Source organism: Bacillus rossius, chromosome 2 (assembly GCF_032445375.1).
Source record: "Bacillus rossius redtenbacheri isolate Brsri chromosome 2, Brsri_v3, whole genome shotgun sequence".
Classification (NCBI taxonomy): domain Eukaryota; kingdom Metazoa; phylum Arthropoda; class Insecta; order Phasmatodea; family Bacillidae; genus Bacillus; species Bacillus rossius.
In genome coordinates, this window is record NC_086331.1 from 94971871 (window position 1) to 94997251 (window position 25381).

General features: G+C 34.4%; 1 protein-coding gene across 4 annotated transcripts in view; it reads right to left on the reverse strand.

Annotated features, from left to right (window-relative positions):
- LOC134529484 (cysteine protease ATG4D) overlaps positions 1–25381 on the reverse strand; it is a 95029-nt gene that overhangs the window by 21728 nt on the left and 47920 nt on the right. For all 4 annotated transcript variants that reach the window (XR_010074610.1, XR_010074611.1, XM_063363618.1 and 1 more), the window contains one exon: positions 21986–22182. Coding sequence is in view for 2 of the 4 variants with exons in the window: in XM_063363618.1 (XP_063219688.1) it covers positions 21986–22182 (197 nt within the window). In the remaining 2 variants the exon portion in view is untranslated. The remainder of the gene's footprint in view (positions 1–21985; positions 22183–25381) is intronic.

Here is a 25381-nt window from a genome sequence, read left to right on the forward strand (position 1 = left end):
AACACATAGATATAGTAAATAAACAGCTGAAAAATTAATTAAATTCGAAACTAAAGCCGACGCAGTTTCTTGCAAGTCAGACGCTGCGTGTAAAAGCGGGGCACACAAACGAACTTTTCCCTAATGACTAGTAAAATTCAAGATTATTTCCAGATTTTTCCCGGGTCCTTTCCAATTCCAGACTTTTTCCAGGTTTCCCGGTTTTTCCCGGGTCGGTGGCCACCCTGCACAATACTTAACTCTTTTCACGAGTCTCTACTGGCCTGAACCACAACTCATGAACTTACAAAGCTATTGAGTCAAGCATCAATTTTGACTAAAATAGGACCTGGTAGGCTGTCTAGAATGTGCATCACAAGTTCACTATGTCATAACAGTCTCGAAATGTCTTATGTTAAGACACAATTATCTTATTCAAGCCTTTTTGACATGTTCAAGTAAATTAATTTATAGTTTACTTTGTTCCTTCTTGTTGTACTATATTCAATGAAAATCTTAAGTTCTTCAGTACCCCAAATTTCAACTATAATGACTCTTAATTTTTTATGGCCCTGTGCTTTTGGCACTAACTCCCAAATTCCATATTATTATAAAATTCATCATCCTAAATCTCTACATACTTTCTGTATTACACATTGAGACCATACTTTCAGAAACTTGATACATCCTTGCATCTGCTAATGACCTAAGAATACTATCAATTTTTTTTGAATTGGCATTAATGGTCTTTTAAAACCCACAATGGATGCACACAGCAATTATATCTATAGAACATAGTACATACGATCACTCGTAAGTGAAGTGAGATTTTCTCACCCAAAACTAGCCATGACTGTTTGATTCAATACAGTAAAAGATCTTTAACTTGGTAGGCACTGGATCATGCTGGCTAACGATTGTGATAGATTATTGAACTTCAGTGTAGTTTTAGTTAGAAAACCAAACAATAATTAGTATACAGTACAATGATATTCAAAACGAGTGGTAATAGGCTGCTCTATGGCAAGAATATAAACACATTAGGATTACTGTTTAAAAAAGTATCTAACATCACATTGTGCCCATGATTCTCATTTCTTCTTCAAAAAATCATTAAGGATTATACAATAATTTTTGAGTAGTGCAGAGTTGTAGCTGGCGGTCAAGGTCCACAATCACCCAAAACCACCCCAAAAAATCTGAACGAGAGCGACTCAATAGGTGCTGGATTGTAGTGTGTGCTAAACTGAAGAATGCAAGATTAATGAGCACCAACTTTACTTTGTGTTATGTCATAACTGCAATCATTTCAAGTTCATAATTGTTTGGTATATTCAATACTAAAATGTGAAGGACAATCTGAACTGCATGTTTATAATTTTTAAGAAACATTCCTCATAAAAGCCTTTCATTTGTTTCTAATACTGAATTTACAGTTGATAATGGGGAAAGGGGGTGTAGCAAGAGATTAGTGTTCGCGATATGAGACAAGACTTGAAGTGAGACTCACTCAAAAGTATGATGTCGCCCACGTGGCTCCAAGATGCAGTTTCCCCGGATAAAGATTTTTAGAACACAAACACTCGGCCCCCTCTCAGCATTGGGCACATTACTAAACAAACCTACTTAGAAGAAGGTTAATTACTGTGAGCTCCCCACATTTCACATGCCTCAACCCATAGACACGCTTCCTCATGATTAAATATCCCACATAATATTCCAGATGAAGGCACATTTATTCTGCTCAAAACTGTTTGCATGTTACACGTTTACAATAGTTTTAAAACTGTTAAAAAGCCTGTTGGCACGGAATCGGTTTACATTGAGACCAAAAAACACCACATGGTCGGGATAAGAAAAGAGCGACCAAGCAGCAGTAGCACGTCTGCTTTCTTGGGCGGGCAGAAGGCAACTGGAGGAGGCAAGAGTGTAAAGGCATGGTAATGGAGCTCTCTAGAGCTAAGATTATTGGTCACAAGATGCATGCACAATTATAACTCAAAAAAATATTAACATAATTAAAGTAAAAACTATAAAATAACCCTTACTAAAATAAAACAATAGATTACTAAATAAACAAGACCAATACACAATATATGAGATGGCAATCTAAGCCGCGCTGTTCAGAAGTCATAATTTAATTACTGGATGTTATTAAATAAACATCTATGAAGAGTGCACATGCACTGTTGCCAACCGTAAGGGTTTGCCGGTACTGACATGCACACACGCAATGTACAATGCACAAACCAAGACACACGACATATCAAGCTGAAGAGGCCGCCTATCGGGGCACACATATGGTGTGCAGAGCTTCAAGAGAAACCATGCTATTTCAAAATTGTTTTAAGATATTCAGATGGTGTCTGTTTAAGAAAAGTATTTAAGAATGCTGTAACGTTGCAAGATACTGCCCTCCCCAACTTCAAAGAGGAAATTTTGGAAAGAATAACTATATTTTGTAATTCAAAATGGATCAGCCGATTATGCAAGTTCAAGGTCACAGTGACCTAGTTTGGTATTAAAATTCTATCCTCAGTAATATTCTTGTAATTAATTTTAATATAATTTTACTGGGTTTAAGTTTGCTGGCTAGATTATTATGTAAGTGTGATTGTCAGTATTTTATTGTATTTAAATAGAAGTAGGTGTAACAGAAACTGTTTGTCAGAAGGAACTATTTTTGTAGATAATCCTGTTGATGAAAATGTTAAAAAATATTCAAACAGCTTTGAGAATCGTATATGCAAATTTGAAAAAAAGATTGTAAGCAGGGGAGATTTGTTTTTAGTCAGAAGCAGGTAGAGCTGCTATCTCAAGCATTAAAAGCATCTATAGAATATTCTGAGGAACATGAGAGAATTTGGCAGGAAATACTACACAATCAACAAAATAACAGACCAAAAAAAACACGAAGAAAGGCAGGAAGTTAAACTGCAATTTTGTCAGAAATTTTGGAAGTTAATACTGCTAGAGAAACAGATGTTTAGAAATCGGGTATAAAAAATAGTTGAGGTGAAAACAGAAATCTACGAAGCAAAACAAGAAAAAACTGGTGAGTCGCAAGCAGAAATTTTAAAATGAGAAGTTATAACTGGTACGGAAGAAACTGTTTTGTGTAGGGAAAAAGTTGTAGAAGTAAATAAGGTTGAGCAAACTGACTAAAAATTTCCTGAAACTGCAAACCAGGTACTTGACTGTGCAACTGTTTAGATAAAATGTAATTCCCATAGAGAAAAAAAATGTGAGGGCTTACATGAAACATGTGAAAAGAGTTGAGATATGAAACTCTGGAAATTCATGCCATGAACTTGGAATTGGAAAAAAAAATGTATTGTGTTTGCGAAAGACAGTGTGTTTTCACATGGTAATCTGTTCACGTACAGTGCAGGTCCAAGGTCAAGGAGCCTGGAAACAGCTGGTCGACTGAGAGGGAGACATGAGCTCAGGGTTGTGCGATGCGTGCGTGTCAGTCATGCCGAAGTCTGCGAGCGGACCGGGAGCAGACGTGAAGAGACAGTCACTAAAGTAAACCTAGTGTGTGACTGGCTACGAGGCGTGGTTCAGACCCTCCCACGTGGCGAGTTAGGCAATACTGACAGGGGGTAACAACTTAACAACCCTCTCTTGATTTTGTGGCAGTGGCCAAGCAGAGAATGTTAACAATGGAGGAATAATTGTTGAAAATATATTTTATTTTACTGATAGTTGTTTATATATTTACATATTTTAACTATAAGAGGTGAAAGTTTTGTGTGTTATATTTAGAGTAACTATTGAAAATAATTTTTGTTGACTTTTAAAATTGCTACTGATAAAGACTTAATTCTGTTCAAAGATATTTAGGAATTAATTTGAAATGTAGGAAAGGTTTAAAAAATAATTGACACCAATGGACCTTATTAATCATGGTTCGTACTCTCTTAGGTCATTAAAAAATAAGGACTTTTAAGGACTTGATTATAGTTTTTTTAAGGACCTTTTAGCATTGATCTACAAGTTTTAATACAAGAATATTCTGCACGTTGGCAAAAAATGTATTAATATAACAAAGAAATCAAGTGGTGTAAGTACTAATTATACATAGTCATGCAGTTTAAAATAGGCCTAAACAAACGCCTTGAACTTACCAATTTAAAAATACTTTGCGAACACAAACTTTCTTATATGTTGATCGACTTGATAGTAAAAAAATTATAATACAACATTTACACATTTAACAGTTTTCACCAAAGTGTTCGTAGCTCCATGATAAGACGGCACTAGTGTGAATCAATAGTCAAGTACTTTATATGAAATTAGTTTGAAACCAGGTCTATTTAGTCAGATTTTGCAAGTCACTAATTTTAGTTTTGAGATCACTCAGCTCCTGCTTCTTTACAGAGATTTCTTTCCTAACAGCATTGCACTTGATAAACAGTTCAATATTTCTGGAAGTTTCTGCTTTTTGTGAAAGATTATTAACTGATGTTTCAGATGTGTCAATTTCCTTCTCCAAAAGAACCCTCCTCTTTTTCAAAACTTGTATTTCATCAAACATTTCCTTTCTCTTCTCCTGTGCACTGGCAGCAATTTTCTTGGCACGTTCCTCCTCCAAATGCTGCATATATTTCATTCGGGCAGATGATGCAGACGCCCTCAATTCTTTGGTAATAGGTATGTCATGTATGGTACCACAGTAAGTGATGTAGTCATGTACAGTGCGGCGGGCTACATAAGACGATTCCTTCAGATTTTCAACTTCTAAGGCTTTGTTGATGGAAAAACCTCTTTCCACTGATGCTTGTCCATGTGAGAGAATTAGCAACATTTTAATGACATTCCATACCTTTCCATATGCTGTTCTTAAAAAATAGCCACTAAGGAAGCTGTCAAGACCTTCATTCCTATCATAGTTCAGGAACTCTGATGATGATGGTCCAACAACATTCTCTAGGAAGTCATTGAACTGTATTAAAATATCATCACAATCCTCTGCTGCAATCGCTTTCTTTTGTACAAAATATGTAAGAACACACTTCATTTTACGACTACAGCTAGCAGAATCTCTTGCCATTTGCGATGGATCAATACAGGCTGCATTCCTCACAAGTGAATAATTTACAGGACACTTAGCCATCAAACTCTCCAACATAGTCAAAACAAACTTTTGGCACTCATACTTTAGAACCACTACTCGCTTTTCAGTTACCTGTTGTTTAAAGAGTTTCTCTTTCAGAAGTTTATCTCCAACAAACCCTACACTAACATCACTTGCTGAAGCATGGAAACTTTTGCTTGAAAAATCAAACTTGCTCAATTTTTCAACACTAGAAATACGATCAAAATGAGCAGGTTTCAAGACTTTGTACAGTTGAACACACTTTTTTACAAGTTGAAGAACATCCTGTGCGAAGAAGGGTAACAATGGTTTGTCACACTGGTATTTTTCCAAAAATGGCTTTAGAATTTTTGCCACGGAGAGAAAAAAATTGAGCTTCACAGTCATCAGGTTATCTTGTGTTGCTCCAGCGACAACACCGAAGGACTTGCATGTCACTTTTGAAAGTAAACCTTTTTCAACTTTTCCCACATACTCTGTTACATCATTCCAAACTTCTAATGCCCGTTCAGCTGATGGAACATTTTCCAACCAGCGGCAGCTGCAAAATTTGACTGGCATTTTATGTGTTGTGGATAATTTTTCAAAGTCATCCCTTCGTGCTGGGGCATCTTTGAACAAAGAGTAAAGAGATGTCAGAACAGATGAAATACCCCACTCTGTTGCAGATTCGCCCTTTTTGAATGAATTATTCAAAGTGTGAAGCCCACAAGAACCAACATCAATGCACTCAAAATTAAACTCTTTTCTCATGTTTTCCTGCAACAGTTTGAAAAACTTCCAATTAACTGATGGTCCATCCATTGATACCTGAATCAATTTTGATAAATCAAGCTTCTCTGTACATTTGTAAAACACCTTCAGTAAATCATCAGCTGTGGCATGACCAATGAAAGCTGAAGTAACATAACGTGTTCTCACTGAATTGTCAGTATGCCAGAATCTAATATGGATGTCCATTTGTTTTTGCTGGGTGCTTTTATTCAGTGTTTCGTCAAACAGCAAGACATAGTGACTAGTGTCCTGAAAAGATTTGAATAAAAGTGTCTGGAAATGGGGAGCCAAACCAAAATGACACAAATATGCCACTTTCTTTTCACCGCAAGAGAACTGTCGTGCGACTAAACTGTCTGGAAACATTCTAGCAAAAAGTTGAGATGAATCCTCACAAGACTTGTACGAATAGTTATTACAAATACACTTTAAAGTCCACAAAATTTCTGCATCCAGAACGTCTTTCCCAGTGGTAAACAAATTCAAACTACCACTTGCTTCTGTAGCTGGCTTGCATACACCTGCAGCATTTGAGGTTGAAGAAGTTTGATTAGGTAAGTTCATGGGACTGAAAAACTCTTTTATCGCAACGGTCTTGGTTTTCTCTTCAACTAATGAAGAGTGCTTCGACCCTAATAAAAAAAAATTTCGAAAATACATAAGTTATTTTACATTTATAACAGACATATTAATACAACAAAAAACATTCAATACCAACTACATTGTTTTCAAACAAAATGTTAACCTTATTAATGTACTTCGTTATGCATTGGGTGAAAATAATCCCACCGCACACAAATCCAACAACTTCCAATACCATTCACAAATTCATATTTTCATTTTTAATTATTTATACATGAAACAATTTAACTTATGTAGACATACAAAAATGTAAGACAACCAAAAAAATTTCATGAAAAACCTATAAAAATACACGCGTCTCACCTGCCATGTGTGCTTTCAAAGCCGATTCGCCCATATTCCCTATATCGAAAACTTTACAGCACAATCGGCATTTTGCCTTGTGCTTGTCTGGGTCACGGGAAAGCCACTTTTTGTACTGCTCTTTTTCGAGCCAAAGTATGTTAAAGACACACTTCCCCGGCATCACGGTCAAGATAAATTCACTAGCAGATAACCTTTCTCACAAGAAAAAACAATCACACCAAGTCAAAACAACGAAACTTCTGCATTTACGCGCAAAAACACTAACACAGCTACTACAGCGCGCTCTGTTCAGTAGTTATGAGCACTATAAGCCGGTAAACCGATAATTCCGGTATATTTTGTGCACTAACAAAAGTATTCTGGTACATCGTACGACATTTACTAAGCTATTCGGCCCAATATTTGTACCATAAAAACATAGTCGTACTACCGTTACGTAACATCCAATGCGTAACAAAGGAAAAAGTAACTTCTAAAGTCAACACGACAAACGTAAAAAAGTAAGCACTTTTAAGGGCCCTTAAAAACAGTATTCAAAAATAAGGACTTTTTAAGGACTTCTAAGGACCGTACGAACCCTGTTAATGAGTGAAATCAAAGAAGAATATTTCATGGTTTTTGTGTTGTCATTTTAGTGAAAGTGAATAGGTTTATTTTTTTTATGGTTATAGTCCAGGAAAATTAGGGGTTTCACCTCGGAATAAGAGATAGTCAGCTATAAACTTGTATAAACCTTTATTTTGGCACCTTAAAACTTGTCTCAAAACCTACTTATCGTAGGGTTTCCGCGACTACAGATATTCCAAGGTCAAAGGTCAAAAAATTTTATTTTTTTACACATTTATTGTAAATACCTCATTTCCTATGGGTTTTATGCTATTGGTATTTATTATAAATATTGTAGAAGATTAAATTCTCTACAACTTTTGTTCAAAATTTTTTTTTATATCTTGAACTATTTGAGAGATAGAGGGTAGAGCGCGAGCCGTGTTTAACTATTTAATGTATCATTCAAGGTCAACCTGTAGTCCCGATTAAAAACACGTCGTATAAAGTTTATAAATTATTGATAATTATATAATTCTAAATAATTTGCATTTTTTTTATTAACTATTACATTATAATTAATAGTTTATTTTCAATAATTCAGTATCTATTCATTTAATAACACTTACCTACTTGTGTAATTGTAAAGTTAAGGGAAATACTTTAATTATTTTTTAAGTAGATACTTTTAAAACGTTAAAAAGTATACCTGGGACAACGGACCTCTATTGTATAGTACGAACCTTTTTATTGATAGCCAGAAAGGACAGATGTTCAATTGTTTACTCACGACCGGTTTCTTTTTCAAGGAACGACTGTCATTTTTTAGTTTTGAATCGTATCTTGGTAAATATGGACGTACAATTTTAAGAGTTATGGATAATTTGTGTTTTATATGTAAAAAGTCAGATTCGGAAGGTTAATCATTAGTGAATGTAGTGAGTGGTATAAAAACTCTGAGAACTGCAAGTATCGAATGAAACGATGGTCTTATTGATTATTTAAAAACCGTAACCTCTGTACAAGTGCAGGAAAAGTGCCAAACTGCTCATATTAGTAAAAATTGTATACTAGCAGCAAAACGGCGACTAGCACAAGACGAAACTACAGCTTCTCCAACTTTACCCCATAAAAGACTAAGTGAAGTGTTTGATTTCAAGAAGCAGTGTTTATTTTGTGGTGAAATAGCTGACAAGGCTGCAGAGACAAAGAAAAAAGAAAAGTATAGACACAAGATAAGTACAGTGAGTACTCTTGAGTTAAAAGACAATGTTATTAAAAAAAGCAGAAGAATGTGGTGATACTTTCGGTGAATTGGTGAAAAATCGTATATTTTTTTCAATATGAGGAACCTTGTTGGCAATCTATAATGCTCCACAATCCGAGGACTGTATCGATCATCTTCGCTATGCACAGTTCATCAAGTTAACAAAACTGAATAAACCTGTGCAGTTATCAAATCTTCCACCAAAGAGTGCAGCAGCTCACCAACATTTCAACCGTGTTTATTATCAAGTTCAGACTTGGTTAGGGCATGATTTAGAACACAATTGGGGTTGGATAATGCGTGATGAATTCCTGGAACCTGTTATGACAATGAATCCACCAGCTCCGGAGGAATTGCTGAACACAATATTCTGCAACAGCAAGAATGGTTGTGGTTCGCGATGTGGATGCAGGAAAGCAGAGTTGCAGTGCTCTTTAGCTTTCGGCCAGTTTAATGGGCAAGCTTGTCTTAACGATTCACCATATCAGAGTGATATCAATGAAGACGATACTCTTTACCCCGAAATCCTGGAAGAACTGGAGACAAATGTCGTTGAAGATGAGAACACAGAGGAATTTGAAATTTTATAGCGACTGGAAGACGATGATGAAGACAATTGAAATTATTACTTGTAGTTCTTACTATTATTCAATTTATTAAATTTCAAAGTTCATAAATGTATGAAATTGTATTTTTCAATAAAAATGTTAATCAAAAATTTAATTATTTTCTTTTTATTTAGTTAGGAAGTAATTAGTATAAATAAGATTAGAATAAAAAATAATTAAAGTATTTCCCTTAATAACTTTATAATTACACTAGTAGGTAAGTGTTATTAAATGAATAGATACTGAATTATTGAAAAAAATATTAATTATAACGTAATAGTTAATAAAAAGAAATTATTTAGAATATATAATTATCAATAATTTATAAACTTTATACAGCATGTTTTTAATCGGTACTACAGGTTGACCTTGAATGATACTCTAAATAGTTAAACACTGCGCGTGCTCTGCCCTCTATCTCAAAAATGGTTAAAAATATTTAAAAAAAATATTTAAACAAACATTGTAGAGAATTTAATACTCTACAATATTTATAATAAATACAAATAGCATAAAACCCATAGGAAACGAGATATGTATTTGCAATAAATGTGTGACATATAAGTTTTTTGACCTTTGACCTTGGAATATCTGTAGTCGTGGACACCCTACGATAAGTAGGTTTTGAGACAAGTTTTAAGGTGCCAAAATAAAGGTTTATACAAATTTATAGCTGACTATCTCTCATTCCGAGATACTTGCCCTCGTTTGACTAATTTTCCTGGACTATTACCCAGTGGCGTAGCGTGCCATCTCGGCGCCTGGGGCGGGAGACCCATTTGCCGCCCCCATTCTATAGGTGCTTAATTAAAATTAAATTTCACATGCAATGAGGTACCTTTTATTGAAGTTAAAATAGGATGAGCGATTTTACAAGCGGATTCTACGGGCCTTATGAGCAGCGAAGTCAGAAATAACTTTGTCAAAATCAATATTAGCATCCAATTCTTGTTCAATCGACAATATAGCCAAGTTTGATAGTCTAGCGGAGCTCATAGTAGATCTGAGGTAATTTTTTATTAGCTCCAACTAAACGAAACTATAATTTGTGGATTTTTGGGATTTAAATTAACGGACTAATAAAACTGAAACTGGGATTTTACGTTCAGTGTGTTTCACCCAATCCCTGTTAGACCTAGAAGAAAAAAGGCGTCGACCGTTAGAAAATGACTTAACTTAGAAGGGCTTGTAAACCCATAATTTGTAATTTGCTAAATTTTTGGTAAATTTATTTGCATGTTAAGGTGTGTCAATTTTTTGCTAGATTTCACCTATGCTAATTGGTATTTACAGCGGTGATACGCCCGGTGCGTATCTATATTTGTATTTGTATTTGTATTAATATGTTCTTATATATTTTTAATGCCTTTTTGGTAATTATATTTAATTTTCGGAGCTCCGAAGTATATGATCAAATTATAATTTTTTGGGGGAATTGTTAAAGTATTTTTTTAGTATTATTATATAGCTATTTTTATAAGTAGTAATAGGGTATGTATTTTATGATGGATGCGCCGATTTGTGATGAAACGATTTTATGATATATATATTTATTAAATGTTGTCATACAAATTTTGCGTCTTTTTAACTTGCTGCCTCCTCTCACTGTTCGCAACCTTATTAGTATTTTTTAAGCCTGCTATTAGTTTGGGTTTTAATATTTTTTTGGGTTTACCTGCGCTCGTCGTACGGGGAAATATAGGAGTTTTACTGTGTACCGGTTTGCGGAAGTTGTTTGGTTTGCCCTGGGTTAAGGTCAAACTTTACAGTACAATGCGCAGTACTAAATTCAATGAGTGCGAAAGAGAGGCATCGACACAGGCCGACGCGTGAAACAAAAGATTTTGTATGAGTAATTAACATAATGAGGAGTGCCGCTCAACTCGGCTCGCGCGCGCCGGGCGGCGCGGCGTGATGCGATGTTGCCGTTCGTATGTAAACAAACAAACGTTATAAAGAGCTCTGTCAGTGATTTCGCAGTTTTTACTTTAAATAAATATTAAAAAATAGTTGGTGCGCAAAATTTTAGATAAAAATGGAACATTATAGTGTGTCTGACACATGTTATGAATGAATCATAGATCAGATATCAACCCGCTTCACCGGCGACCCGCCCCCGCGAACTGCCGCCCGGGGCGGGCCGCCCCCTCCGCCCCACCCACGCTACGCCACTGCTATTACCCGAAGTCAACTAGCAAACAAAGGGATTTTAGTGGAGCATCCCTACCTTCGGTAGCTCAGGAGAGTTAATTCAGAATTTTTGTAAGTAATGAATAATTTTTTGTTGACATAAATAATTATATTCATGGTATTTACATACTAATATTTAATTTTCCTGTTCAAGTATATTTTTCAATTTAAATGCTTTTCAGTCCATAAGGCAATCAATGGATATTGATAATTTTAAATTTATTTTGCTTGATGATGATTGTTTACATTTGTGACTTGTAATTATTTCATGTTGGTTGATTGGGAAAGGAGGAGGGGGGGGGGGGGGGGTTAAGCTGTTGTGAGTGCATGTACCAATACCTCATCTGCAACCTAACTGATTTCAATAGTGAAATACTTACCAGTTGAATAATTTCATTCTTCCAACTTGCAATTTTTTTTTCAATTTAGTGAATTTTATTCCCAATTAACTACACTAGTGTTAGGATATGATGTTTTTGTATGATATATAGTCTAGTTTTTTAAAAAAAATTATAAATATTTATCAATTAATGCAATATGTATAAGTATATAAGTTGATATTTTCTTTAAGTAGTTTTGAGTGTAACATGTGTGTGTATTTTTGAACATAGTTTTTGTGTATTATGAATAAGAGAAAACCTAAAGTAAAATTTAATTTTTTTTATAATCAGCTGAGTTTTTAGAATAACAATGTTTAAAGAAGGTTATTCAGTCATATTGAAGTTACTATGAAAGATTTAATATGTGAAGTCTTGATGTATTTTATTGCATACATAAATGAAAAGGAAATTGCTACACTTAATAAGATTTTCGGACATTAAGAATCAAAGATGTTTGCCATACTAACAAAATAAATTTTAATTTGAATTGTAAATATAAAAAAATTATATAAAACAAATAAAACATTTTCTTCACCAAACATTTTACAAAAAAGCTGATTTTTTTTTCTCAAGGAGAAAGTTGATAATGTTATCTTCTGCTGTTGTGTGTTGTTTCTTGTTACTACAAGAGTACCTATGTAAATATATGTCATGTTGAACAAGATTATGAGGATATGTTTGTATTCTGCAAGATGAGCAGTGGCTCCAGGTTTAAGGTGTTTTTTCAAGACACCTGAGAGGCAAGGTGTTTAAAGTTTAATGTTTGTATTGCACGTTCTATTTTTCTTTTTCAGGGCAAGGAACCTCCCCCCTTCGGCAATATCCCTCCTCTGTAATATTATGTAATGATGTTATTGCTTGAAATGTAGAGTACAATGTTCACAAGTAGTCAAAGTAACCATGAATGTATTCGTTTGTGTCAGACAAAGTTTTATTGACACTTAATGGTTGCTTTGCAGATAATTTTTTTAATATTTATTTATTTGATATTTGTCACATTCCTACGGACAGTAGCAGAACTTTGGTAGTATGCACGAACACATACAAACAGAAACACACCACCACATACTATCATAAACACAAAAGTGTTTTAATAAATTAAAATAACACAATGGAGAATATAATAATTACAAAGATAACAAAACAGAAACAGACATAAAAATGGAGATCAAGAAAAAATAAACATTATTACTAAAGGTGGTAACACAAGGAGGCACCAACCAACAAGAGCGAATGAAGTAAACATAAAAAGACTAGACTATAATTAGAAACAAAAAATACATGTGTAGACTATATTATTACAACTAATAACACAAATTAAAATGAAATCATTCTAGCTGAGGTTGCAACAAGCAACACAGCAAAGAGATAAACTAAATGTTGTATGTAAGGATTTTAAAAAAATGTGATATTCAGTTTTTAATAGAAGACATAATATTTTTAATATTAACTCTGTTACTAAATAGATATGGAAATAAATTTTCATATTTATAAAAATTTGTAATTAGCCTATAAATAATACTATTAGTATTTCTCAAAGAACATAATAAATGTGGCTTGCAAGAATTAAAGGACAGGATTTTAATGCTAGTATTTTCCAAAATGTACAAACAATTAATATTTAAATTATAACAGTTATATGTATATACAAATCAAATCTAAAATTTTTCTTCTATCTATAAGAGAATCTAGGAATGAATTGAAATTAACATCAATAACATTATTTAACTTTTGGAGAATATATTTAGATAATTTAGACTGAATTCTATTTAGTTTGTCTATGTCAGTGTTATTAATGCTATTCCAAATTATAGACCGATATTTGAGTTTGAACTGTATATAAGAATTAAGTGGAATCAATAAATGAAGCATGATAAGTAATACAGTGTAAACTCTTTATAACGTCACTCGATTTAACGACAAGCTCCTTAAAACATCGAAATTGCTTGACTTTGGTTGGTTTACCTTGTTTTCCATACAATAATACACTCTATATAGTGTCACGCTTACTCTATTTAACGACAACAATACGGCATTATAAATCATTAAGCAGTACTTTCTAAGTTGCCGAAGTTGATAAGAACTGCAGCTGTGTACGTTCTTTTGTTTGCTGTTTTGTTGTATTATCTAGCACGTGTTTACTTCGACTGACGTACCAGAGATTCAAAGAAATTTTGTTTTTTGTTTTTGTATGATGAACTTGCACATGTTTACCTCGGTCACTAGACTTTTGTCAAGTTGTTACACGTTATCATTTTCGCAGTTGCTTACAGACTTTCGAACTGTAAACATGGCAGAGTACACGAAAATCTTTGTGTATTGACGAAAAAGTTTTATTAAGCACTTGATTCAGCGAAACTATTAGAAAAATATATTTTATATAATCAAGGTGATCCGGCAGTATCTCAAGATATCAGTAAAATACATAAGAATATAGAATTAAAGTATTGGAGCAGCAAAAAACATCAGACGAAGATAAGACTATATGAAATAATTGTTATTTGTATGAATATTAATGTTTGTGTGTAAAATGTGTACTATATTAGTAAATACATATTATTATAGAATAGTAAAATTATATCTTTTATTTCTCTCCATTTAACGACCACTCTCTATTGTAGAACGTCAAAAAATGCTCAGTCCGTTAAGTGTAGTTATATAGAGTTTACACTGTATATTTAATGAGACCAAATATTCTATTTGAATAATTCAAAAGTGATTCAATATGGAGATGGAAATATAACTTAGAATCCAGTAAAATACCTAAATCTTTGACAAATTCGGACTTCAAAATAGGAATGTTTCTAAGTTTATATTCAAAACAATTGGGTGAAATTTTCTAGAGAAAGTTATGATAGTAGTTTTATCCTTGTTAAGATTAACTAGGTTGGAGTTACACCAGTTAGCTACAGCAGTAATATCACATTGAAAAAGATAACAATCAAGAAAGGATAAGACTATTTTTTTTTTATTTTTGTATCTTCAGCAAACAGAGTACCTGTAAAGCAGTTTAGACCAGAATTTATATTGTCACGCTGTAAAATTTTACGTAAAAGTTTGTTGATCTTGGATTTATGCAGCGGTGCTTTATGAGCCTGCTTGAGTGTCTAATGCTTGCTTGCGACAGTCGGGTGTTGTTCTTTTTTTCTTTGCGGCGCGGTAGATTGCGAACATTCTCAGTTTTTCTGGGGCGGTGGCGTGATTGCTGCTTGATGCCTGACCAGCTACGGGCATTTTTTACAACATCGCGGCCTGGAATCTCCGGGAGCGTTGGCCGGCCTGTTTTGTTTTCGCTGCGTTGCTGTTTCTGTGCAGGTGCGCTTGCCTGTCGTGCTGTGACGGTTTTGCAATCTGGCGGAAGGAATGCAAGTCTGGCAAGGTAGTGGAGAGGGGATAGCATCCTTTGGCCAGCTGGGAGCAGTTTGTTGTGACACTGCGGCCGGATTTTGCGTCCACGTATATTGTTCTCGACGTGATGACGATGTGAGTGAGAATTAATAAATGGGCCACCCAGGGTGGGCCCGGGGTGGTTCTTCTCCTTGAGGTGTTTGGGGACTGTCGGAGCCTCCTTGGCTGGCTGCGGCATGCTGCCGTTTGAAGAAGGTGTTGCAAGTAATGGCAAACTCGTAATTAATTGTTTTACCTCGAGCCTCTGCTCGAGTAACGTAAAGCATGTGCACGTATTTCAAATCGTGTTAGGATGGCTGAACTTTTTGTTTCTTTACAGGAGTGCAGGCAGTTTGGTATCCAGAAATGTTAAATTCCTTTCGTTAATTTAGCCTGAGGATCGATCGAGGTGTTTGTAAAAATTAATCATTTCATTCTGAAAGTTAATACTCATACTAAGAATAGGGATAAATTATTGTTTATTTATTTCCAAGAAGTATTTATTTATTTATTGTGCAAAGGGTAGTTTGACTTTTTTTTTTTTTTACAATTTTTGTGTCAGCCATAGTTTACATGAAATAAACCTGAAACAATGTGGGATGAGTAAAATTTTTTTTCCAGTCAACACACCCCACACCCCCTGTCCTAAGGAGATGTCCCAGTACCAGCTCTACTGTTACCCCCCCCCCCCCCCCTTTTCGATTCTTTTTGTAATGATAGTTTATTATTTTAATTTTGGGTGACATTTTGCAAATCTTGAGGGAGTCCGAGTGTTTCCGAGACAATATCATCAATGTACATATTGAAAAGTATAGGTGAGAGGGTACTACAGTGAAGAACACCAGAGCTGGCCTAATTAAAATAAGAATTTATGTTTTGAATCGAAACATAGAAATCTCTATTATTTAGATAACTTGATACCCAGATTATAAATTTATCACTTAAGCCTAGCACATTTAGAAAGAAGAATGTTGTGATTAACAGTATCAAATGCTTTGGCTAAATCAAATTAACAGCATCAACCTGACCAGGTGAAATTACCTCGGAAAAGATATGGTTAAGAAAGGAGACTAAACTGGTCATATTAGATTTACCGGTTCTAAAAAGTGTTAAAAATAACCAAGTCTATTTTTTAGATTGAATTTAAGATATTTAAAAATTATTAAATCAAATACTTTTGCAAAACCATTCAGATAGATATAGTTTGAAACATTTAACTTGCTTCTTTTTTTTGTGAATAGGAATAATGACTTTTGCAAGCTTCCATTTAAAAGAATATACACCCCAGTTGATACTTTTATTGAAAATATGTTGAAGAAGAGGTGCAAGAAGTAGAGAACAACCCTTTAAAATAAAATCTGGAATACCATCAGGCCCTGTTGACAACACTGATTTAAGGGTTTTAATGCTCCAGAGAAAAAGACTCTCAGTGATGTTAACCAAAGGTATTAAAAAATAGAGAAATTAGAATTTGGGGGATTATTGATTCAATTGGGAGTTGTATAAACACTAGAAAACTATTCAGCAAAATGGTTCTTAGTAACATAATCATTTATATAGAGACATTTGTTGTTCACAGCCCTTTCTCATAATACGAGCATAATTCCGAAATTTTATAGGATTGGATTTAATTTCATTATTGATATTATGAAGCCAATTTTTTAATCTCTGTGAGAGATTTTACGAGATGTTAAACGAATTAAAGAAATATGGAATAAGTTAATGAATTTAAAAACCTACAGAATAATTTTGAATATCAAGGATGATTAATATTTTTAAAAAATTTGTGCAAAAGTTGTAAGGAAGGTTTTTCTTGTTTTTTATATCTTGTTGGGTAGTTTTGTATGTTATTTTCAGTAATGTTGAGGTATTCGTGGACTGGCCAAGATGTGTATGTGTTATTATCTAAGAGAGTTGTGGGTTGATTTTGATGTATTTTGTTGTTTTTTTTGGCCAAGGTGTGCCAAGATTGTTGTCGTTTTATGTGTCACGAGTGGGCTTTTTTTTTTCTTCGTTGTCTTGTGGGCCAAGAATAGGCAGAATTTTATGCTTCATCGTTTTGTGGGCAAGAGTGCCCAGTGTTTCTTCGTCGTCGTGGTGACCTAGGAGGTCTCAGCTGTTTTTTGTTGAGTATATTTTGACTATAGAAGTCAACTCTTAGGGATTTTTGTATATGTATTTTTTTGGATAGACAGGAATTTAAATTCTCACATTGTAACACTGCAGATGTGAATTTGCTTAATAAGTATAAAAATGGATAAACATTTTATTGCTGACTATTGCTTGACACCAAGTGTTGTACTATGGGAAACCATTTTTTTTCATGGAATGTTAGCATAACATTTTGTAACTTTTTTCCAATGATTAATGTAACCATTTTTTCTGAAATAATGATGTGGTAATGATGACTTATTTTCAGGGACCGGAAAGTTACTTTTAAAAAGTAACTCAGTTACAGTTACAAATACTCCATTGGAAATGTAACCCTGTTACAACTACAAGTTACACTACTGAAAATAAACCAGTTACAGTTCTGAGAAAAGTAACTGTAAGTTACTTTAACAGTTACTTTGTGAAAAACTAAAAATGTAATATGTAATATTGTTATAATTAAAAGCTAATAAAACATATTGTGTTTAGTAAAGATATATGTTTATTTAAACTGAAAATTTTTTAATTAGGTCTTATTGAGTAATTAGTTCACACTACAAAATAATGAAATGTTCGTTCGTTCGGATCATCTAATTGTTCGCAGCACCACACAACAAGCACTTCACAATAAGGTTATTTTGATCACTCGACCAAACTTCGAAATAATTAGAATATGAAGGCCACGGCAACGAAAGTTCTGGACTGCTTTCTCGGCTTCTCGCTTCATTAGATTCTGTCATTGCTTTCGCGCATGTGCACAGGTAGGTTAATTAATTAAACAGAATAGCAGTAAACCCGCATGTAGCAAATATTAAATAAATGACAATCAAAATACGAGCGCAGGCTAGCCAACAGCAGTTTTACAAGTACAAGAAATACCATCGCAAATAATATGCTTGTCGGGATTTTCGTTCTGGGATTGAAAAAAACAAATCGTTGTTCGTTCAATAAGAAATACATTTAAAAAATGTAACGCAAGAAGTAACGACAATTATCGTTACTTTAAGGCGGAAAAATGTAATTCAGTTACAGTTACAGTTACTGAATACTTAATATATTGCGTTACCACGATCGTTACCATAAAAAGTAACTGTTACAAATAACGTCGTTACTAGTAGCGCGTTACTTCCAGTCCCTGCTTATTTTCACAGTATCATGAGTGATGACTTCTTGATGTTTATGCATAAATTTTGAATTAGTATTCTACAAATCTCATGAATCTTAATGGTTCAGTCAGTATGGATACTTTTGACACATAAGCAATTTATAAAAGAAGTAATATGGTGTGGTTTCTTTACACTTTTGTTTTTTTAACTTTTCAATAAAATATTATGTTCATTAAACTGAAAATTTTTTGTTTTTGGAGGGGGGGGGGGGGGTAAATGTAATGTTGCAAGACCCTGCCCTCCCCAGTTTTTACAAGGCTCTTTGAAGGAATATATATATTGTGTCAGTCAGAAGGGATCAGCTGATTACGTAAGTGACCTTGTTTGGTATTTATATTCTGTCCTCAGTAATGATCTTGTAATTAATGGTGAAATTCAATTATGTTCTTGAGAAAAGCCTCTTGACTATAATTTTACTGGCTTTCACTTTGCTGGCTAATTATTATGTATGTGTGATTTTCAGTATTTTATTGCATTTAAATGTTCTTTTTATAATGATAATTTTTTGTATATGATTCATGGTGTGTATGTGGCATGTCTAGAACGTAAGACAGTACTGTGGGTAGAAAAACCTGTGGCGACACAGCGTCACCAACATAATAGGCGATAATTTATCGCATCCTGTGTAAGAGAACGAAAGAGACGTGTGACAAAACTGGGGGAAGGCCTGCTGGACGAGGAATCACTGAATAATAGTTGTAAGAATTAGTGTTCTAGCCAATAGGAAAGCAGCATTTCATGGAAGTCCCCAGCTGAATGAATTTTTCTGTAAGCTTTGTAATGTGATTTGTTTTGTCAGTCATTGTTTCAGGGCTGGGCGAAGAGGTAGCACCGTCTTGGAGGCTCAGCAATGTAAATTTTCGTCGGGAAAGGAATAAATTTAGAAGTTGAATTCCAAACTCTTTTAAGTTCAACCTTGGAAAGTTACGAATAATATCATAATCGACAGAATTTTACACCCCACTACCTGCAACAGTCCTTCAAGAGATTCTTCACGTGTTTATGTTTGTGCAAGGAACAATCGTCACTGTAGCGGAGCATGATTGTGATTTGTTACAATGTGCTGAGGGCGGATGAATGGTTCTGTTTCCATATTTTTTTAATTACACTGAATTTTTATGAGAGTGAAAAGGGCTTAAACAGAGTAATATTAGAACATGAAATGCTTGGTACAGAGTACTCAAGGACCTTTATCTTCACTTCTACACCACGTAATATAATGGTTATTGTTCAAATCTCATAACTGTCCTATGCACAACCAGAAGCTGTGCACCATTTCAGAACATTGCCCCTAGAGGAGATAACCCACTAGAAACACCAGCGAGTGTAACACTTATCATCTCGCCTCACTAACACACATACACCCCTCACTAGGCGAGCCCATTAAGGAAGGGTGCAGACAGTCATATTTATTTCAAATTGCATTAAATTTTAAACGACTGAATATGCTGTATGACTTTTTGTAAAAGTTTTTATAATTGAATCATTTTACTCAATACAGCAAATATATGTGATTTATTTACTAACATCATATCAAAAAACAATATATTTAAATGTGTCCTAACATAGCACCAAACTGAATGTTTGGGAGACAATGCTTAGCATATGTTATATGAAGTTATATGACCCAGCATCTTTAATATTGTGCCAACCCAGACCTCACCGGCTAGCTATGGCCTGAATTGCACATACATAAAAACCTGGAAACAAATTAATCAAAAGTTGCTGGTAGTGGGGTGTAAAGTTGTCTGTTTAATTACTTGAAACTATTGATAGTAATTCTCAAATAAAAGAGTTGAAATTAAGTTAGGTAATTTATTCATCTCCCATCGTCCTTTACAAAGTAGGTCCGAAAGAAACCACTAGCTCACCCTCGCTGATCGCTAGTCACAGTTCTGTGCCTTCACGAAATACTGTCCCCAATGACTCTGTCGCCTAGATTATAATATGCGGGAAATAAATCTCGGTGGCCCTGCAGACCACCCGAGCCTATACCCACATCTGGAGCCTACTAATTCTAGTTAAAAAGTTGGTAAATTCTCAAACAAAGGTTCATACTTAATAGTGGCACAGCCCTGGCATCCAGGCGTAAAATTATCCATGTTGATTCACATTTATTGTTATTTGTGAGCTGCTGCCCCCACACTTCCTTTTGGCACAGTACATGAACAAGGACTGATGGGGCTACATGCCATTGCATACCACCCGAGAGAAGTGGCAGGTGCACTAACTCTCCCACCAATCACAGCACAGCCCTCAAAAAAACATAGCAGTATACAAATTTTCTAACCTTTGCAATGAGGCTTTTCCGGCAAAAATTACAGGAAAAAAATCACACAGTCTGGTGATATCAATTTTAACCAATCCCAAAAATACCTGAAAAAATATCAGCCAATCATGGCACATGGCAACAGCAACCAGATGAGCTCCAGAACCTTTTTTATTTTTCCTAGCCTAAGTTAATTTTAAGTGTGTAGGGGAGGGTCCAGGTTAGGGGAGGACCTAAGTGTGTCTCAGGCCGAAGCCTATACACTCTACCAAGAACCTTTTCTACCATACTTCAAACTCTCTGTCTCTCTCCTTCTGTCTCTCATTCTTACATTACCATTCCAACAAACAAGCAATGATTAAAAAAAATATGTAAATGTACTTGAATGTAACTACACAAACTGGTAAATATAACTTCAAGTGGCCTATTCACCATAAAGGTGTTAAAACCTCAGAAAAGCATAAAAACGTGTGAATTTTGATAATAAAACACTTTACAAACACAATAATACTTTTTTAAAGGAGTAAAAAGCTGCTATTTAAATGATACTGAACAACCTAACCGTAGTACTGCACATGATCAGACAACATAGTAAATAGTTAATTTAGCTGTTTACAAAGTGAGGAGGGCAGCAGACTGGGTCATTACAATATCAATAAAGTGTACAATTAAATCTTCGCTCTGACATATAAACAATTTTAACTACAACTGACAACCGTCAAATAATAAAAGCAATTCATTTTTTCGTGTATAATAAAAAAAATTAATTTTGTATCCATCAATGAAAAAAATATGAGTATCAAAGCCCAAAATCAACAAATATTTTGTCTTGAAACAGGCAAATACTGTTAGTACCAAAGTATGGCATTTTCTTCAGGATGCTCCAATTTATTCTCTATTTTGAATCTATAAAAATTCAGCAAAAACTTGATGAATTATAGTAAATGCTAGTAGTAATAAATCTGCTCATCACAAAGTGAGTGCAACAAATCGACACTTAGGATTACAAGCTTTTCATACACATTCATGCCAATACTAAAAAGGTGAAAATCATGCACAAGATGCAAAGTTAATGCAGATTAAAAGAGAAGGATTTTTCAAGTAGGTACCATCAGGTCGCATAATACTATCATTATAACATAAATCAAATTACTGATTTTTAGCTAACATTTAAAACAAAATTATTCTACAAAAATGTAATTATTTATAGGAAACTCACTGGTTGTGCAGACTGAACAAAATTTCTGAAGTCGCCTTGGGTCCGACAATAAAATCCAACACAACATGATGGATCCATTCTGGTTATGTTCATCTTTCTTGGAGATCTGCAGTGAAAGCTGGTAAGTGGAAATTTTGGCTGCCACACATCTACTACTTCTTGACAGTAATGGGGATCTAGATGTATCAGCTTATCATCTATAAAAAATATTTAGTTTTTTAAAACTGTAACTTAATCTTTCCTGCAAGCTGTAAATATATATTTTAGTGCAATTAATAATAGGAACCTACCAGTGTGTGTACAAATTCTGTGTAGGACATACAATATGAGTTAGTGATTGTATGGTTCATTCAACTTGCCTGCTTACAAATTGCCTTCCAAATCTAGAATCCTTTATTCAACAGAGAGTAAATAAGCAACAATGAAGGCTGTGGTACACTTTCCAAGGTATGTGTGGTACAGGAAATGTTCAAATGTACAAACAGGATGACCATACAGATCTGTAATAAATTTTCTCCGTCTTTCCCCCATTAACATTTGAAATTTACATGATAATTTTTTTTAATTTAAATTTTGCAGTTTCCTGAGAAAGAAATAAAGAAAATACAGCCTCCACCATCACCATATCTGGCCTAGAATGAAAAAAAAAAATTTAAACACAACCTTGCACACATCATTTCATACATATTGTCTACCAAACTACAGTTTTAAAATTCCTGGCTTCTTCCCCATTTTCCCGGATAACGTTTTTTAGTTTTCCTGATTATTTGTCAAATGAAAGCTAGGCCTGTAATATACAAAGCATAAATAATGTGACGTGCGATGCGTTGAGACATCAAAACACACTGACCGACAAGATACTGCGGTGTATTGCATTGTGCAGCACACCTTGTAGACTACATGAGCCAGTCACAAGATGGATGCCATCCAGATTTTTTTTTATCTGTACTTCATTTGGAAAACTGCAGAATTGAAAAGCCTTCATCATTCGTGGGTGCATCTCACCCAGTTCATTTTATTAAAACTTTGGTCACCATACTTTCACAATTATACGTTGTGCCTTGAAAATAACCACCAAAACAAGTAACCAACTGCATAGTTAGTCAATCCAATAGTAATTTTTATGAAAGTTACATGTCCAATGATCGTTTGTATTGTAAAGTCACAAAGTCTTCATTAGGAAGAAATAACATGGTTATTCGTGGTTTACATATGATTTATGTGAAAATTTATTCCTTAATTTGTGTTATTCCAGTTTTTACAATTTATATTTCAGATTGTTTTAAAGATTAAGTAAATTAGCAATATATTTACCCACTCTATAAAACTCCAAGTTTATTTTTTTGGATTCTATGTCCCCTCACCCTCCAAAATAAGTCCTAATGATGCTCATGCCTAGAGCATATTTTGATTGCAAATAACTTGTATGCTGATGAGCAAACCGCTCATCTATTGGAGCTACAGGTCTGGACACACGTGTTCCAGCCAATCTACCTGCCAACAACGCTATCACACATTCGGGTGAAGCCATCTTCATCCATATGAGGTGGTTCCAGTGTGGAAGTCACTGTGTTTCGTCCGCCGCGTTTACATGCTCATCTATCAAGGGCCTTACACCCCCAAACAGCATATGCAAAGTTGAGTGTTATCCAGTCACCAAACAAAACAAATAATCAAAGTTTTTTTAGCAAATATAATGTTTACAAAGAAATATATGTGTGTGTGTATGTATATTATATATAAATATATACGTATATATGTTACTCAATAATATTTCAGAGTTCTGATTTCTGATAGTCTAGAATCTTCAAGTAACCACAGACAGCTGCTTACTGGTGCTGCACACTAAGTACAATTGCCACTATTGTGTATGCTACATGTAATAGCAGTAAGCAGCTATTACAATACGCTGCACATACTAAATTGTGCAAAGGCAATATTTTTGCACAAGCTACGGAATGGTTTTTTGTTTCCACTTGCAGTGGTCAAGAAGCTCTGTACTATGACCATGAGAAAAAAGTTTTCTCCTATTAGAAGTTATACGTTGCGCTAAACAACGAATGTCACAGTTGATAAACACCTGGTGTAAATATTACCCTATGTCACGTTCATTTCAATGCAAAACACAAATTTTTATTGTGATTTTTCTTTCCTGAAGCCACATATACAACTCATTCCATGTGGAAAATATTATAAAGGCATAAATAAACATAGCAAATCTGAACATTTTCCCGTGCATGCAAATATGTACTTATACATGATTATCTGGGTCTATGAAAACATTGCAAATGTAAATGTGCATAGGGTGTAATCCAAAAAAAAAGCCTTTCATTTAAAATCAATCGTCATTAACTTGAGTTAGGATATATGTTGCGAAGGTTTGAAAATATAAGATTTGTTATGTCAATCATGCACAAGCCACAAGCAACATTGGTAGCCTTGATAATGATTATATTTGTATCATTACAATATCGTAAAAGGAAAAACTGGAAAAACTTATTGTCTTTTACTAGTAATCCGATGTGCTTAACTCAAACAAACTCCACGCAAACAATTGTCACACAATTTATGTTCACTTTAATAATTTAAATTAATCTGAAAGTTACACCGGAAACTAATATGCAATACGTAGAACCCAGTTGTAAAGACCCCTCGCTGTTTCCAGAATTAAGGTTGTAATAGAGGGCGGAAGGGGGTCGTAAAAAAAATTGACCTAGTGTACCACCCCTGATAACTATACGTCAAAATATGCCAGTTTTCACACCAAATCCATGTTCAGTCATCTCTGGCACAAAATCGATAAATTTTCAAATTGAAATATAAATTTATTTTAATAGCAGACGTATTCCGAAAACAAGAGATATCCAAGATTGGACCACCAACTGTCACCAAAACAAGCACAAACACGGTGCAACTGTTATCTTTTAACGAGCCCACAGTCCTTTTGACACCAATTTCATAATAAGAAAATGAAATCAATTTTCATTACAATGTTAGTTTATTAGACATAGGCTGTAACTATATACCACTCCAGAGAGGCGCTGTGACTTCACTTTGTTGTGGAATGGAAAGCAGGGAAGATGGCCAGCAGCTAAGAGTGCAGTGTGTGTCGCACTTGGGTAAAATGCAAAAATTTCTTGTGCTCTGTAATGCAACTTTTTTTGTCAACCCATGGGTGAAAGATAACTGCCCGAGCTGTCAAGAAAACAATCGCCTGCACACGTCCAGCTATCATGTTAGTTTGATTCCAACATGCATTCGCTTACAAAGACATTAACTATTGGCCTGGTGACATGGAATGGCAAACGAAATTAAGAGACTATGTCTCAGCGTTTTAAAGAGGAAAGTATTACCAACACAACAAAAAATTCCTGGAATTATCTAGAAATCCACGGC